At 43.8% G+C, this 14,539-nt stretch overlaps 1 protein-coding gene across 2 annotated transcripts; it reads left to right on the plus strand.

Moving 5' to 3' along the window:
- The first annotated feature begins 1,845 nt into the window (after positions 1-1,845).
- Positions 1,846-14,498, plus strand: usf1 (upstream transcription factor 1). Of its 2 annotated transcripts, XM_026193583.1 has the most exons (11): positions 1,846-2,263; positions 2,932-2,993; positions 3,104-3,153; positions 4,015-4,127; positions 4,344-4,457; positions 9,146-9,299; positions 12,890-12,977; positions 13,075-13,133; positions 13,209-13,303; positions 13,379-13,507; positions 13,850-14,498. In XM_026193583.1, exons 2-11 carry the CDS (start codon positions 2,986-2,988, stop codon positions 13,937-13,939), a joined length of 900 nt encoding a protein of 299 aa, XP_026049368.1. In that variant the 5' UTR covers positions 1,846-2,263; positions 2,932-2,985; the 3' UTR covers positions 13,940-14,498. The 2 variants fall into 2 exon arrangements, with proteins under 2 accessions (XP_026049368.1, XP_026049369.1); XM_026193584.1 differs by lacking the exon at positions 1,846-2,263 and having other exon boundaries at positions 2,272-2,993; positions 12,890-12,968.
- Positions 14,499-14,539: the final 41 nt, after the last annotated feature.

Below are 14,539 nucleotides of genomic sequence, written 5' to 3' on the forward strand. Positions count from 1 at the left end.
GCCAGATTGTTGATTGTTAGTAGGTAATTACTCTTAGCCTTTGCCTTTACAGCATGACTGCCATGCAGAAGTGTTTCTCTGTGTAACCCTGAATTGACTTAAAAAATAAATCTAGAAAAGAAAGGCATGTTCTGCAAAACACTGGGGGGAGGGGGCTGGAAACATAAGTAACTACTGGATTGTGACTGTAGATTTAAGTATGTCCTGTGGAAGGCAGGATGGGACCTGCTGGTTCTGTCACACAGTCAAAATGATCCGGCTCTTGCTCTCCAGCTTCACAGGGCTAAAGTGTAGCGATGTAAAGCGCTATACAAATACAGTGCTTTGATTTTAGCATAAATGCACATTTTATATCGCGAGCCAAACAGGAACCACAAAAAAAAGGGCCTTGTTTCATCTGCAGTGACCTAAGATGACTGCCATGAGTAGATTTATTACATATCAAATAAATCTGTGGAAAATTGATCAGATGTCTTTAAAAAAAAAGAAAAAGGTCATGTTGTAATATCATAATTTGACCACTAGGTGATGACAATAACCACGTGAAGTATCAAGGTCTATGAGACGTGGACGTTACGTTTTTTTAATATTATTATTATTTGAAGCCAACGGGAGAAAACGTTTTTATTTGTGTAGGTTTTTTTCATCAAAAGAGCAAGTATCCTCTTTACTACCCGCTCCATCTACAAAAAGGCTTTTGGAGGGTTAGGGATGTAACAGTGACGTGTCCGGTGCTTCTTTCCTTTTCTTTATTTCTTTCGCCAGTCCTCGAGACCTACTGACCTGCAGCGTTTAGATGCATCCTTGTTCCAACACACCTGAATCAAATGAATAGCCGGTTACGAGGCCTTTGATGGCATGCTGAAGATGTGATTCAGCTGTGTGGGAGTAGGGATGCGTCTGAAAGCTACAGGGCAGTAGCTGGCGATCCCTTCTTTAATGGAGTGGAGTGCTGAGAACAGCTTCTTCTGTTCCAAAAGGCGCTTTTTCGAATCTCTGGGGCTTTGTTGGGATTTCTTTTCTGTTCGTTGTTCCTCCACGCCGACATTAAACACCACAACTTTCACTGAAAGCAGCGTGGCGCTGTAAGCTGGCGACTTCGCCACGGAGGCAGAAGCCTTTAGAAGGCACTTTACCTGCAGGCACACCCGCGCTGGTTTAGCTCAGTGGTTACTTCTCAGCACCTTTGAACCGCTTTACTCTCGTCAGAGGGATCGAACCACGGGCGCTGTCCAGTGTTTTACATCTATTTTTCTTCCACTCACAGTGGAGGAGGAAGTGATTCCTTAAGCTTAACTAGTGTTCCCGGTCACAATTGACCGGTCTGTTTTAGCAGCTCTTAAGTTAGCATAACAAACATTTTTCACCGGGAACACCACAGATTGATTGAACACAAGGTTGATTAAAACACTCAATAAAAGAGGTGATCATCGCCTTTTCAAGTGCATAGTGTGGAAGATGTCATAAGGCCTTCAGGCAATCGGATATTTATGAGTGTTTTAAGTTGTAAGTCGGTCAGATATGACACGACAGGACAGACGGCTTTAAAGGGCTCTTTCCCCGCTGCTGCCTCCGCGTTAGTTTAGCTCAGTGGTTACTTCTCAGCATCCAAAAGCTCTTCCAGCCTTCGTCAGAGGGTTCGAACCACGGGCGCTGTCTAGCGCTTTTACCTCGCCTGGCCCGAGCACTCATATTTTTTTTCGTTTGAACACGTTCATAATGCATCACGCTTAGTATTACATCGAGTAATAACTACAAGAATAATAATAATAATAATGCATTTTTATTGCAACTAAAACGGCATTTCCGCCAGAATACTGGAGACCCATGTTGATTTCTGTCATTGTTTATTTTGAATGTTGACCCTCTGCGGATGTAGTGAAGTCATTGAAAGATAAAGGCAACACTGAAGTGACCGAGGGACACCCCACAGACGCCTCCACACGCTCTGGACATCCGAGCTGAACAGTGAACCCTCCTGGCCGCAGAGCACACACTTTCAGGTTACCTGTGTCAAGCTGGTACGCGTTAGGTCTTCCGTGAGGTCCTCTTTCGTGAATGCAGTCAAATGTACCAATTTACTCTGAATAGTGACGCAAGTATATATTTGGAAGTTGTGTAACATAGACTCATTTTTAACGGAAGTGTAGTTATTTGTATATTGTTGCTGTTACTGATCTGGAAGCAGCCGACTTGATCTCCTGTGGCGCATGCGTAAAGCTGAAACAGCTCTGTTGACAAATATCGGAGGAGGGACCACTGTGTAAGTAGATCTTTGTTCAGTCTGGAATATCTTGGCCATCATTTAGAACTAAGCGCATAATTTGGACATTAGAATGTTTTTTATAAAAACGTCGTCTTTATTAGCGAGGGCAGACACTGTTTTCACCGAGGCAGCAGGAAGAGGAGTGCTTTGTTAAACATCTGCAAAAACCGCTGGGGCCGTACGGTAATGTAACAGAAAAGACAGGATCCTCGTCGAGTCGCAACGAGACATTAGATTTCCGCCAGAACTGTCAAATTAAAAGCGCTGATTTGGCGCACACGTCGAAACTTCGCTCAGTCATAGCAGTAAAATACAAATATAAGCTAGATATAACGTGCTATAGTGTTAAAGGTAACACTGACTACAACAGACACCGACGTTGAACACTTCAGTGACTTGCCTTGTTTGCTGCCACCAGTGTTGATGCTTTAACTTTGAAGGCGACATCTGCTCGTTTCCTGCGCACAGACCGTGACGTTCGCACGGTTTCTGCTCCTTCGGCATTAACTGCTAGCTACCGCCAACGTTTTTCTAATGTCGTTTTAGCTGCAATCTCCCGCTTTAAGCGTGTGTTCGCTCAAACGACACCATATCGACACACGATATTTTATAGTCGTGAGCAAAGTTTGTCCCACGTCTTTGTCAAACTCATGAACTTGTTTCAGTCTGGCTGTGGGAGCGAGTGAAGGCGGTCTCCTCGTCCAAGAGCTTCCCGAGCAATGAAGAGGTGAGTGGGGCGTTTAAATGCGCCATTGTTGCAGTTACGACAAAGTCAAGGACTTGTATTTAACAGGGGAATGAGCTAATTTATGTATCCTCTGTTTCCAACGTGCGAAGTCAGCAGAAAAGCCCTGAACAAGACGGCACTGTTACCGTCAACGAGGAAGGTAAAGAAAAAAAGCTGTGTGTGTGTGTGTGTGTGTGTGTGTGTGTGTGTGTGTGTGTGTGTGTGTGTGTGTGTGTGTGTGTGTGTCACTGCCTTTAAAGTTTCCTATTAACACTGTACTAACGGACTGCCGTGGTACTTCTATGTACTTTAAACAGTCCGATGCAGACTCGGCCGGTTCTGCCTGAGAGTACAGTTGAGTTGATGGGACTTGGAGTCTCCTTTGTCCTGCTGCTGACAAAGATACAGTCAGTATCTCCCAACTGAAAGCAGACCGAGCTTTCATTTTGACAGTTATGATGAGTTACACAGCTATGTGGCCAGCTGGCTAGATATCTCGTCCTCACCAGCAGTTATTAAGTGAAACTGCTTCATTATTCATTAAGAGCCGATCAAACAGGCAGGCACACACGTATTTTCACTGCTGGCACATGGCTATGGATACAAGGAGCTTTTAGGTTGGAGGAGGTGAAGGAAGTGAGTTTCCTTTTTTACACACAGATTTGTGGAGAAGCTTAATATTTAGCTAGCTGGTTAACCTGAATTCCATGTGATTGTAGCTGTGTAGTTTATCTTAAATAAGGGTGATTCCAGGATACACTGAAAGACAAAGAGGGATGACATTAATAATGGATTAATAAAGGAGTGACTTCAGCTGACCTGGAGCGACATGATTGTGTTGTTACTATAACATTTCCTTTAAGTCTTTGCAGTTTTGTAATCTTCCAGAGCATATCTGGTTGTGTGGGACAGCCAAATCATAAGTAACACAGTTTCAGTCTTTTTAAACTGCTGCTGTGTCCTCAGACTTATTTCTGATGGTTCTAGGGCTGTCTTACATTTTATACGTTTGCTTCTTCAGGGTCCGTAGCTACCGCTGAGGATCCAGCAGCTATTGCTACTATTCAGTCTGCTGCCACCTTTACTGACCAACCCATCAAATATCTGTTCAAGACAGAAGGAGCGGGTGGACAGGTAGGACAGAGTGCTGAGAGGAAGGACTTTCTTTCATTCTGTCACTGTTTGCCTGTTTGTTTTCTGACACTTCTAATTTGAATGTAGTTCACCTAAGCACAAATGCACAGGTTCCAGCTTAGAAGTTCAGGTAGATTGGAGTGTTCTCCTGAGGTTTACCTGTCATCTCAGAGGTAATGAGACATCAAGCACTCAGTGTAATGTGTTGTGTTGCAGGTGACCTACAGAGTGATCCAGGTGGCAGATGGCCAGTTGGAGGGTCAGACAGACGGAGCTGCAGCGGTCAGCCTGGTCGCCGGTTTCCCCGCGACCACTCAGACTGTCACACAGGTGCCAACAATAACTGACAGCTAACTGTAATCTTAGGAGGTTGGAAGAAAAAGGTGTCGTAAACCATTGCCTCTGTTCAAGGATGGTCCTTCACACTGCACATGGATGGCTTCTTACAGTTCTCTTTCAAACCATCTGTCTTCTCTGTCCAAAATGTGAACGCTGGTATCCTCAACAGAGTGACCTTTGACCTTTAGATGCAGATGTACAGCTGAGTCTCGTCCGGTTGAGGTGGCTCTTCTGTGTTGTGCCATGTGTTTTTGGAGTGGGTGTTTATGATGAGTTACACAGCCATGTGGCCAGCTGGCTCGATATCTAGCCAGTGTAGAGTACTGAGCATTAGAGCAGGGCGATATGACCAAAAATATTTATCACGATATACATTTGAAAATTTGCGATAACGATATAATTGACACTAGACAAAATACTTTACAACTCCTCAACTTTATTAGTGCAAAAAAAATATCAATGTATTTTCACTTAAACAAGCAGCTGTTTTTTATGTGCATTAAAGTTATATAAAAATGTAACAGTGCAAATTCCTCGCTGACAGTTTGACCAAAAGGCATTTCAGTGGAAACTGGCCGACATATCCTCAGCATAACCATGTATAATATCCACAAAACTTAAAAAGAGGTTAAACACACACAGTACGGTAATATTATGTTGAAGCACAGTACGTATCACTCCGCGAGGCTCCGCCTACGATAGCCGCAATGCTCCGACAATCTATCAAGCGGTGCGGCTTCGTAGCTTAGCAAAGTCGTACTGAAACATTTGACAGATTTTCGAGCGCCGTGCACATAAAATCGTTTCGAGGTCAGTAACACAACCAGAGTTCAAACATAAGGCACACGGGATTATAAGGGGCTCTGTCGACTTTCAGAGAAATCAAAGGATTGATTTTAAGTGCCCCGTATTTTCCAAAAAAAACACGGTAATAACGACGGCCCGCTAGCATGCTCCACCAAAAATAGTGCTTTGTTGTGTATCTGACGGACGAAGCTAAACACCTCACCCCTGGCGTCGTTGCCCACCTCTCAAGGTTAAATACACGTAGACATTGAGGGCTAGCAGGAGGGACTATGCGCTTACCTGCTGCTCTCTGGCAGGTAGCTCCATGCCCTCCTGGGTTTTAAATGCACCTTAGAACACACATGCATCAACACTACAATGAGCGGGTGGAGGGAGGTTTGGAGTCTTCTCTCACCCCCATTCTCTGCGACCTGCTGGAGCGGGGGGGCCAGGAGGAGGAGTTGGCCCTCCGACTGGGGTCTGGAATGTGGGGTCTCCCTGCTGCTGCGGAGTCGGGGCGGTCTGCCTCCCCCCACCGCAGGGAAAAGGGTCACACCACCTGGGTCTGGGTGCAGTTCCCCCCTCCAGGGGCAAGGGTACCTAGACCCGGTTCGTAGAGTACGCTTGGGGAGTGTGATCGTGTGTACAGCGTCTCTTTATGTCTGTCTCCACGTTGGTTGAGTGTGGAGTAAGTGCATATGAGAGCATGAGGGAGGGAATGGATGTTTGTATCTGTGTGTGCCTGTATGTCTGTGTCTATATGTCAGGTTGGGTGTCAGGCGCCACCTCTCTGGGGACATCTCAGGCCCTCCAAGGTTTGGAGGCCTATCTCCCCCTACCACCACTTCCCCTGCCGGTGGCGGACTCCCTCAGACATCGGTGTGTTGGTGGTTCTTTGTGTCCGGGGATGGGCGTCCAGGTACCCACCGGCTCACTCCTTGGTGGCCGCTTATCGGGGCCTGGAGCCTGGGGCTCGCTCGGGCCACTTCGGAGGTGGGGTGCCCCCGGCCTCTCGGCCTGGGGCTCGGTCACTCAGGCACGGCTGGCTGCCGGCGGAGCTCACGGGCGCGTCACTGCAACTCCCCCTGGCTTCTGCTCCGCGGCTGCTGAGTGAGCCCTCATCTGGGACTCTCCTCAGCTCTTTCTGGGACAGTGGCGCGGCTGCCCCTCTGTTGGTCTTCCTTGGTCTCTTGTGTTCTGGGGGCCTCTGGATGTCTGGAGTTTTGATCTCCTCCATACCTGCTTCATGCCCTGGAGGACGGGGCTGTGGCCCCCCCACACCCTCTAGCAGATCATTACATGAAGGAACCTTTTAAAAACAAGCGCGTCCATGCTCACAGGTGTACACACGGGTGATCACACCCACAAACTACACCCTTTTTGGCTCCTACCTCAAAGCACACTGTGTTCTGTTGATCTTACGTGCTGCACAATAATGTTCAATTTTTAGTATTTACTGTCATATTCCCATAGATCATCGTGATGTTGTTCATTGTATTGCTCTCGTTTTCTTCTGCTTGTTTTCTTTTTTCTTTCTTAACAGGTGATCCAGGTGATTGATAGATGGATTTTTTTTTTGTGCCTCTTCCCCGCTGTTTTTCTTTCCCTCTTCCTTTCTCCCTTTTCTTTTCCTCATTCAAGTCTGTCCCATATCTAGCAAGTGAAAATAAAAAATTTATAAAATAAACAATAAAAGGTGAATCAAATAGACCATTACGGCAAGGCTGGGATGGTCAATTTGGTAAAGTAAATCCGTTGGGCATCTTTCTTTGCCTTTAGACAAGAATTCTGATGGCAAAAGAGCCAAACGGGACAGGCAAAAAACAAAACAAAACACACTGACAGCCAACTGAATAAGAATACCGTTCTAGTAGAGCTGGGCGATATAAGATTTCTTCATATCACGATATGTTTTTTTCATTTCAGGCGATAACGATATCTATCACGATATAAGCCAAATAACTATATTTGTAAGATTTAAATGTGCCGTTGCTCACAAGTAAAATGTGAAATAATCAGCAGCTTGTTTTTAAATATTTATTTCCCATAATAAGTTCAACAGGGTAGATGTACTTAAGGAACACGAGACTTTTTCAGATAAATAAAGGCAAATATTGCAAACTACACAAAAGGCAGCCGCTAAAGTGTTTAAGTTTCAAAATAGAACAAACGAAACAGACTAAATTGTCAATTCCACTTAGAAACAAAATATTAATTCTAAAAATAAATCTTAGTTTGTTTTACAGAAGAACAGACAAAACTGACTAACTTTTGTCAATATCAAATAAACTCAGAACTAAAAGGAAATTCTCAATCTCTCCTTGTTGTATAGCTGAGCTTTTCAAACAGTTGTAACAGTTACTTTAGTCTGACAAAAGCCGAATGACGAATTAGCGCTTCCAGTCAGAGACTGAGGCTACGTCCACACGTACACGGGTATTTTTGAAAACGGAGATTTTCCGTTTTCGTTTTAAAAAATAATCCCGTCCACACATAAAGGCAGAAATGAAGGAAAACGCTGCTATGAACATGCCAAAGCAGCAGGTGGCGCTAGATTCCTAACCGTGCAGAAATGTTGGCCAATCAGAAGTCTAGAAGCCTCGGTGGGAAAAAGTAAACAAAGCTGGGGCATAGAAGCAGAACCGAGTCGTATGTGTGGACGGACAGTAACTGTGTGTATATGTAAGCATTTAAACACTGCAGAGAGTAGAATTAACAGTATTGTAGAAATTCATTTCACTGAAACAATAACGTGGCGCAGTGTGACGCATGCACCAGTTTATTGTATTTCCAGACTTGCTTTCGGCACAATTTACAGTGCAGCTACTCTGTTTTTTGTCAGACTTGAAATAGCCGAAATACCTTCACACTACGGAGCTTCTATGGCTCTTCCGTTCGACAATCTCTCCGGCGTTGGAACCATCATCTGTTTTCTCTTCGGTCACGCTCGGTTGATTTTTCTAGTCGGCACACTCATTTCCTCCATTACGCGCTGGCTCCACTACCCGCTGGCTGCTTCCCAAACAAACACACGTGCGGCTTGGCACTTGTGCTGTATGTAACAAGTCACGCGACGTGCGCTGCGGCTGTGATTGGTTCGGCTCTGCGCTACTGAATTTGGATTGGCTGACCTTTTTTTTTTTTTTTTTTTTTTTTAAGAGGACAAGAGCGGCGAGGTCTATCGCGATAGCTTAATTTCTCTATCGAGTAAAAGTTATTTCGCGATACATATCGTTATCGTTCTATCGCCCAGCTCTAAAATATATATATATATATATATATATATAAAACGTTCTGTAACTGTAACTTCTGTCGGTGCTGTGCTTTTTGGAAACCGAATTTCCCAGAGGAACCCACCCGAGGGATTAATAAGGTTCCATCTTATCTTATCTTATCTTATGAGCGTCCCAACCCCTTGAACCACGATCGCCTCGTCGCTTTAAAGGAAACAGTTTGGTTCACTTCCATCTACAGTTTTATTCTGGAGTGTCACTGGGTAGCTCTGCATAATTCAATTCAAAATAATACTAATAACACCCGCCCTGTGGAGGGTCATCCTCTGTCTGAGACCAGCTGCTCGAGCACCCTTACTTCCCTCTCTGATTGGCTGGCCTTTGTATGCAGAGGGTTTGAGCAGGAGGTGGGCGGAGCTTCTGTGCTCAGAGCTGCTGCTGTGGGTCTGAGATAACTGTATCAGGGTTCATTGCTCAGTGACGTAAAAAAACTGAATCATTTAGAGCGTCCTAAAAAGCTAAACTGCTGGCTCACAAAAGAGATGTGTGCTTTGATGAAGTTTCACAGGAGCCTTTATGGCTGTGCCACTGTGTATGTGAGTCACTGAAGTCTGTGGGATTGGATATTTTTCAGTCATATTTACTGTCTTTACTGTTCAGGCCGTCTTCTCACAGTCAGAGGCATTGGAGGGAGATTGCAGCGCTGAGACACAGTACACTTACTACCCTGCCACCATCGCAGATGCCACCACTGGTACCATGGTAACCACCGTGCAGGCGTCTGACACGCTTCTGGGCCAGACCACGCCCACAGGTAATCACTGCATATCCATCAGGCCTGGATGTTTGTGTGCTCTTCAAAAATACGCTGTCACTGCTCTTAGTAAGTTCGTGTAAGACATCCATGAGTCAGAAGTAGGGATGGGTATCGTTTAGGTTTTATCCGATACCGGTGCCAAATCGGTACTTTTGAAACGGTGCCGGTGCTCAAACGGTGCTCAAACCGGTGCTTAAAGAATGGAGAACACAAAATTGGTCCAAAAACCTCTCATGTTCAGCTGGTTTTTTGTAAAAATATAACAATGTTAGCCTTTTCTGCAGCTATGGGGCATATATGGTATCACTCTTGGCTGGAAGCAGTGCTTAAACAATGGAAAAAACACAAACTTTGTCCAAAACCTCTCATGTTTAACTGTTTTCCACTTTTTCTTTGGTCATTTTAGCCTTTTTGGCCAGGGTGAAGGTTCATGTAGTTCACCTTACATGCATTAATGTAATAACGTGGTTAGCCTACTCAACGTAAATTACACACGAACAACATTAAGCTACTCACGCAGAGAAGAACGGCTGTTGCTGCATCATCATCCTCATCATTTCTGCTACACTGGCAGGGCTAGGGGCCAGGACTCTGCTCTTCGTGTTTTTGGGGGATGTTGCATAACAGGCAACCCACCCGTAGTAGATGTGCTCGGTGTGAGGTCTCGCAGCAAGCTATCAAATACGGCGCATTTCTGGGCTTTAAAAAAAAACGCTATGCGTCGCCAGCTGTTACCTCCTTTGACAGTATCACAGTATCAGCTTAAAGTAGGGCTGCTCAATTAATCGAATTTTAATCACGATTACGATCTGGGCTTTCAACGATCATTAAAAATGACTGAGCCGATTATTAGCCCCTCCCTCATTTATCCGCGACACCTTAAAGGCCGGTCCGTGAAAATATTGTCGGGCATAAACCGTCCGTGGCGCAAAAAAGGTTGGAGACCGCTGATTAAGAGGACCCGAGGGAAGCTCGGAAAGCTAAGCAGAAGTTATTTGGAGAGTGACTGCCGCTGGTTGAAAAGAGAGGTAAAAAAAAAAAAAAAAACTTCAGTGGTGTTGCACACTATGTTATATTATTTTTTAAAGTCATTGTTAACCCTTTAAAGCCGGTCAGAGCAGCACGCTCCGTGTTGTGTAACTATTTTTAAATCCCTGTAGAACCTGAACCGTGTAAGCTAGCGCAATAATTTGTTTTGCATATGAAACCGGAGGAGTTGTACTTACAACTTATGCCATCAGCTTGTCCTCGGTCACGGTTTCCTTCCACATAAAGCTTTGCAAAAACTGCATTAAAAGCTCTTGCAGGAACAAAAACATAATATTCCAGAAACACGCTTTGCCGATCCGATCAGCTGTTCGTAACACTTCCCACAGTGAAACAGACGTCAGCGCGAACTGTCGCATGTCCGCCATTTCCTTTGCCGAAACCGGAAGTGACGTCATTTTCGCGGAAATGTAGTTTTTTACTTGTAGGCCTTAAAAGCCTATACTGGTCATGTTTGACTTTTCTGAATAGTTGCTGGGATGCTTAGAACTCGAATTGCACTGCTGAAAATAGTTTATTTTGATGCACCTGCTGTTTTCTTTGCAAATTTGCATCATAGGATTGTTTTTTGTTTTTCCTGCAGTATATAAAAATTGCTGTATCTCCAAAATAAAACTATGAAGACACTCAAAATAAATTTCCTGTTGTTGTAAACTATTTTTTGCAACTTTTTTGTATTTAAAGTTTTGAGGGATAAACCTCTTAAATTTCTCCAAGTAGAAATATATGTAAAAAAAAAACAAAAACGATTTTCAATTTTTTTTGTAGTTTATTGCACTTTTTTGCAATTAATGTAGTTACTATGGACTTAATGCATACATATTATTAAAATATGGGCTATAACAGTTGTATAGCAACTTGAAATGCTCCCATACATGGCACTACAGCATGTAAAAAAATAATATAAGCTCTGGTGGACTTGGTTCCATAGTAGGTCTTAAAGGGTTAAATAAATATCATCAAATAATCGAGATCTCAATTTCAGTGAAAATAATCGTGATTATCATTTTTGCCATAATCGAGCAGCCCTAGCTTAAAGCACTTGTGGCTGCTGTGTTTGCATATTTTGCTGTGAAGTACAGCCAGACTTTGACCGCTTCGCCTTGGACATTTTTAATCTGTAGCTCTGCTCTAAAAGAACGTACGTACCTGGCCCCGCCTACTATCCTCGGAAACGTAAAATGATTGGCTAGAAGTGTATCACAGCTCAGGAAAAAAAAGCACCGAAATAAAGCACCGAAATGTGCGCTGCTTTTCGGTCTGGTTACTACCGACACCGGTACCCATCCCTAGTCAGAAGGCTGAAGAGGTCACATTCTTCGTCTTATCCATTATAAAGTGTTTCTCATGTGCAATTACAAAGTAGAAAAATCCAAATCCTCACCTTATTTAAATCTACTGGCCACATTCTCACCATTTTTAGCACGTTTGATTTTCAGACCTCTCAGTCCCATCATGACCACTGGTTCATTTTACTCATGATTACATCATTGTTTTAGTGTGATTTTATTCATGTACTACCCCCAGTGGTAGGCGGTCGACTGGTCTGCGTACAGTGCTGTGGAACATGAATTTGTCCCCTTACCAATTTTAGTTGTTGCATCTTTGTCACACGGAAATGTTTCTGATCATTAAACAAATTTTTATATTGGGCAAAGATAACCAAAGTTTAAAAAAAAATTTTTTTTAAAGATGATTTAATTGTTTATTGGAAAAAACGATATCCAGACCATTCCCCCCTCTCTGAAAAAGTAACTGTCATCACGAATCAACCACAGTCAGACCTGCTCAGTCCAACTATCGAACAGAGCAGCACATGGTGCCACAATCTAAAGAAACAGCTGAGAAACAAAGTCACTGACGTCTGTCAGTCAGGAAGGAGTTATGAAGACGTTTCTAATGATTTGGGAAATCCTTAGAAATGTCTTTATAACTCCTTCCTGTGCACACTGAGAGCCATCATCCATGGATGGAGAAAGCTATGCTTCCCAGGAGATGCTGGCTCTTCAGATCAACCCAAGAGTGACTCATCCAGGAGCTCACAAAAGACCCAGAAATCCACCTGAACAACTGCAGGCCTCACTTGTCTCAGTTAAGGTCAAAGTTCATGATTGAACAATAAAAAACAGTGCTGAGCAAAAAGGTCTGGATAGACTTTTCTCTTCATAAATGACATTATCCTTTAGAGACTGCTTTTTGTATTTACTCTGGTTATTTTTGTCTAATATACAAAAATAGAATAAATCATGAAGAGGCGAGAACTTTTTCAGAGTGCTGCATATGCAGAGTGAGGCAGTGAGAGACACTGCGGACTTCTTTCATTTCCTGCTGAGCAGTACCAGTCCACTGGTCTTCACTCATAACTTCATTAACTTCCCCAAAGTTGAACAATCAGCATTTTGACATCCAGCACACACGTGAAACTTCCAGGGAGCAAAGATAACAAGATGCAGCAGTCTGCAGCAGTCACATCGTTTTCTGTTTGAAAAGCATGAATCTGATTACACCGGTCCTCTGAATCTGGCTTTATTGATTTACAGGACAGCTTTATGTGATGATGTCACCACAGGAGGTTTTGACGGGGTCCAATCAAAGGACGATTGCACCTCGAACTCAGCCGTACATTGCGTAATTCCATCTCACGTCTCCAGAATTAGAGCACTTGATATTTAACTTCCCAGTTAGCTGAAGCAGCTCAGTATCTTTGTTGTTACGTGTTTTCTAGGAAGCAGGACGCTCCACGGGCCTCCAGAGATGAGAAACGGCGAGCCCAGCACAACGAAGGTGAGCGCAGACATGCAGCGGTAGCTTGATCTGGCTGTTGTGACAGTGTAAATAAGCGAAATGTTTCACCGACAGTTGAGCGGAGGCGCCGGGACAAGATCAACAACTGGATCGTGCAGCTGTCAAAGGCCATTCCAGACTGTAACGTCGACTACACCAAGACGGGACAGGTGAGCGTTCAGGTACACGGTGGCTTCCAGCCCATTTGAGTAGAAGCTGAAGCTTTATCGTAACTCCCGTTTCAGAGTAAAGGGGGGATCTTGTCCAAAGCCTGCGAGTACATAAAGGAGCTGCGACAGAGCAACCTGAAGCTTGGGGAGGACGTTGGCGTTCTGGATCGTCTAAGAGTTGACAACCAGCTACTGAGACAGGAGGTGTGTCTGCTTCAAGACTAAAGCTGCCCAGCGCCCCAGTAACTTGTAGCTGCTTTGTAACATTCACCTGAAGTTTGAACCAGGACTGCTTCCATTCCAACTGTATATAATACTTCATTTGATCAATGTCCACATGTCCCACAGAATGGCAGGCTGCACTTTCTGAAAGGCTTTAAGACGACGTGAATACATCTAATTACTGCTCCATTTTCTCATGATTTATTAGTTTCCACTGTAACCCCTATCAAAATACAGTCGTCATAAAGTCATGGTGTTTTATTCCAGATGCAAGGGTAAGCCGTTTATTCATGCCTGCTGCATTTCTGCTGTGTACTTGCTCAGGTGGAAGACTGGAAGTCCAAGAATCAGATCCTGAGGAACCTCTTGCGACAGCACGGCATTGTGGGATCGTCCAGCACAGAGCCTCAGTGAGAACCCTGCAGTGATCAAACACGTGGGCCAAAGGAGTACTTGAAATGCTTTGGAGATACTTCATTTGTGATCAGTGTGCATGAAACAGGGGAAAGAAGTGAATATTGTCATTAATATTCAAATCCAACTTCTTTGCTAAATGACATCTTTAAATGTTGTTTTCCGAGCTTTTTACAGCATTCTTTTATCTACAGTACAATCATCATATTGATTTAGCGAAGCCCTCATTTAACGCCTCCCTGCACAAACATTATGATTGTTCATTATCGTTAGCCTCCAGTACAATAAGCTCACTTTTCTTTCCTTTCTGTGTCCGTGTATCACACACACTCATTCATATGTTCACATTGTTTATCACTTTGATCAGTCGATGCTATGAGTTTGTCATCCAAGAGTCTGACTCTTTGCTTTGTATTTTTAATGTGTCATGAAGCCTCACTGGGGACATTTATTACATTGCAACAATGTAACTAACTAAATAAATTGGAGGGGGGGGCATTGCATAGTAGGTAGGTTATGTATGTCTTTATAATAAAAACAAATATTATGCTACATGTCACGAGCCGCTCTCAGCTGTGATTAATAAAGCTTATGAACTGG

The sequence above is a fragment of the Astatotilapia calliptera genome, chromosome 14 (genome assembly GCF_900246225.1).
Source record: "Astatotilapia calliptera chromosome 14, fAstCal1.2, whole genome shotgun sequence".
Classification (NCBI taxonomy): Eukaryota; Metazoa; Chordata; class Actinopteri; order Cichliformes; family Cichlidae; genus Astatotilapia; species Astatotilapia calliptera.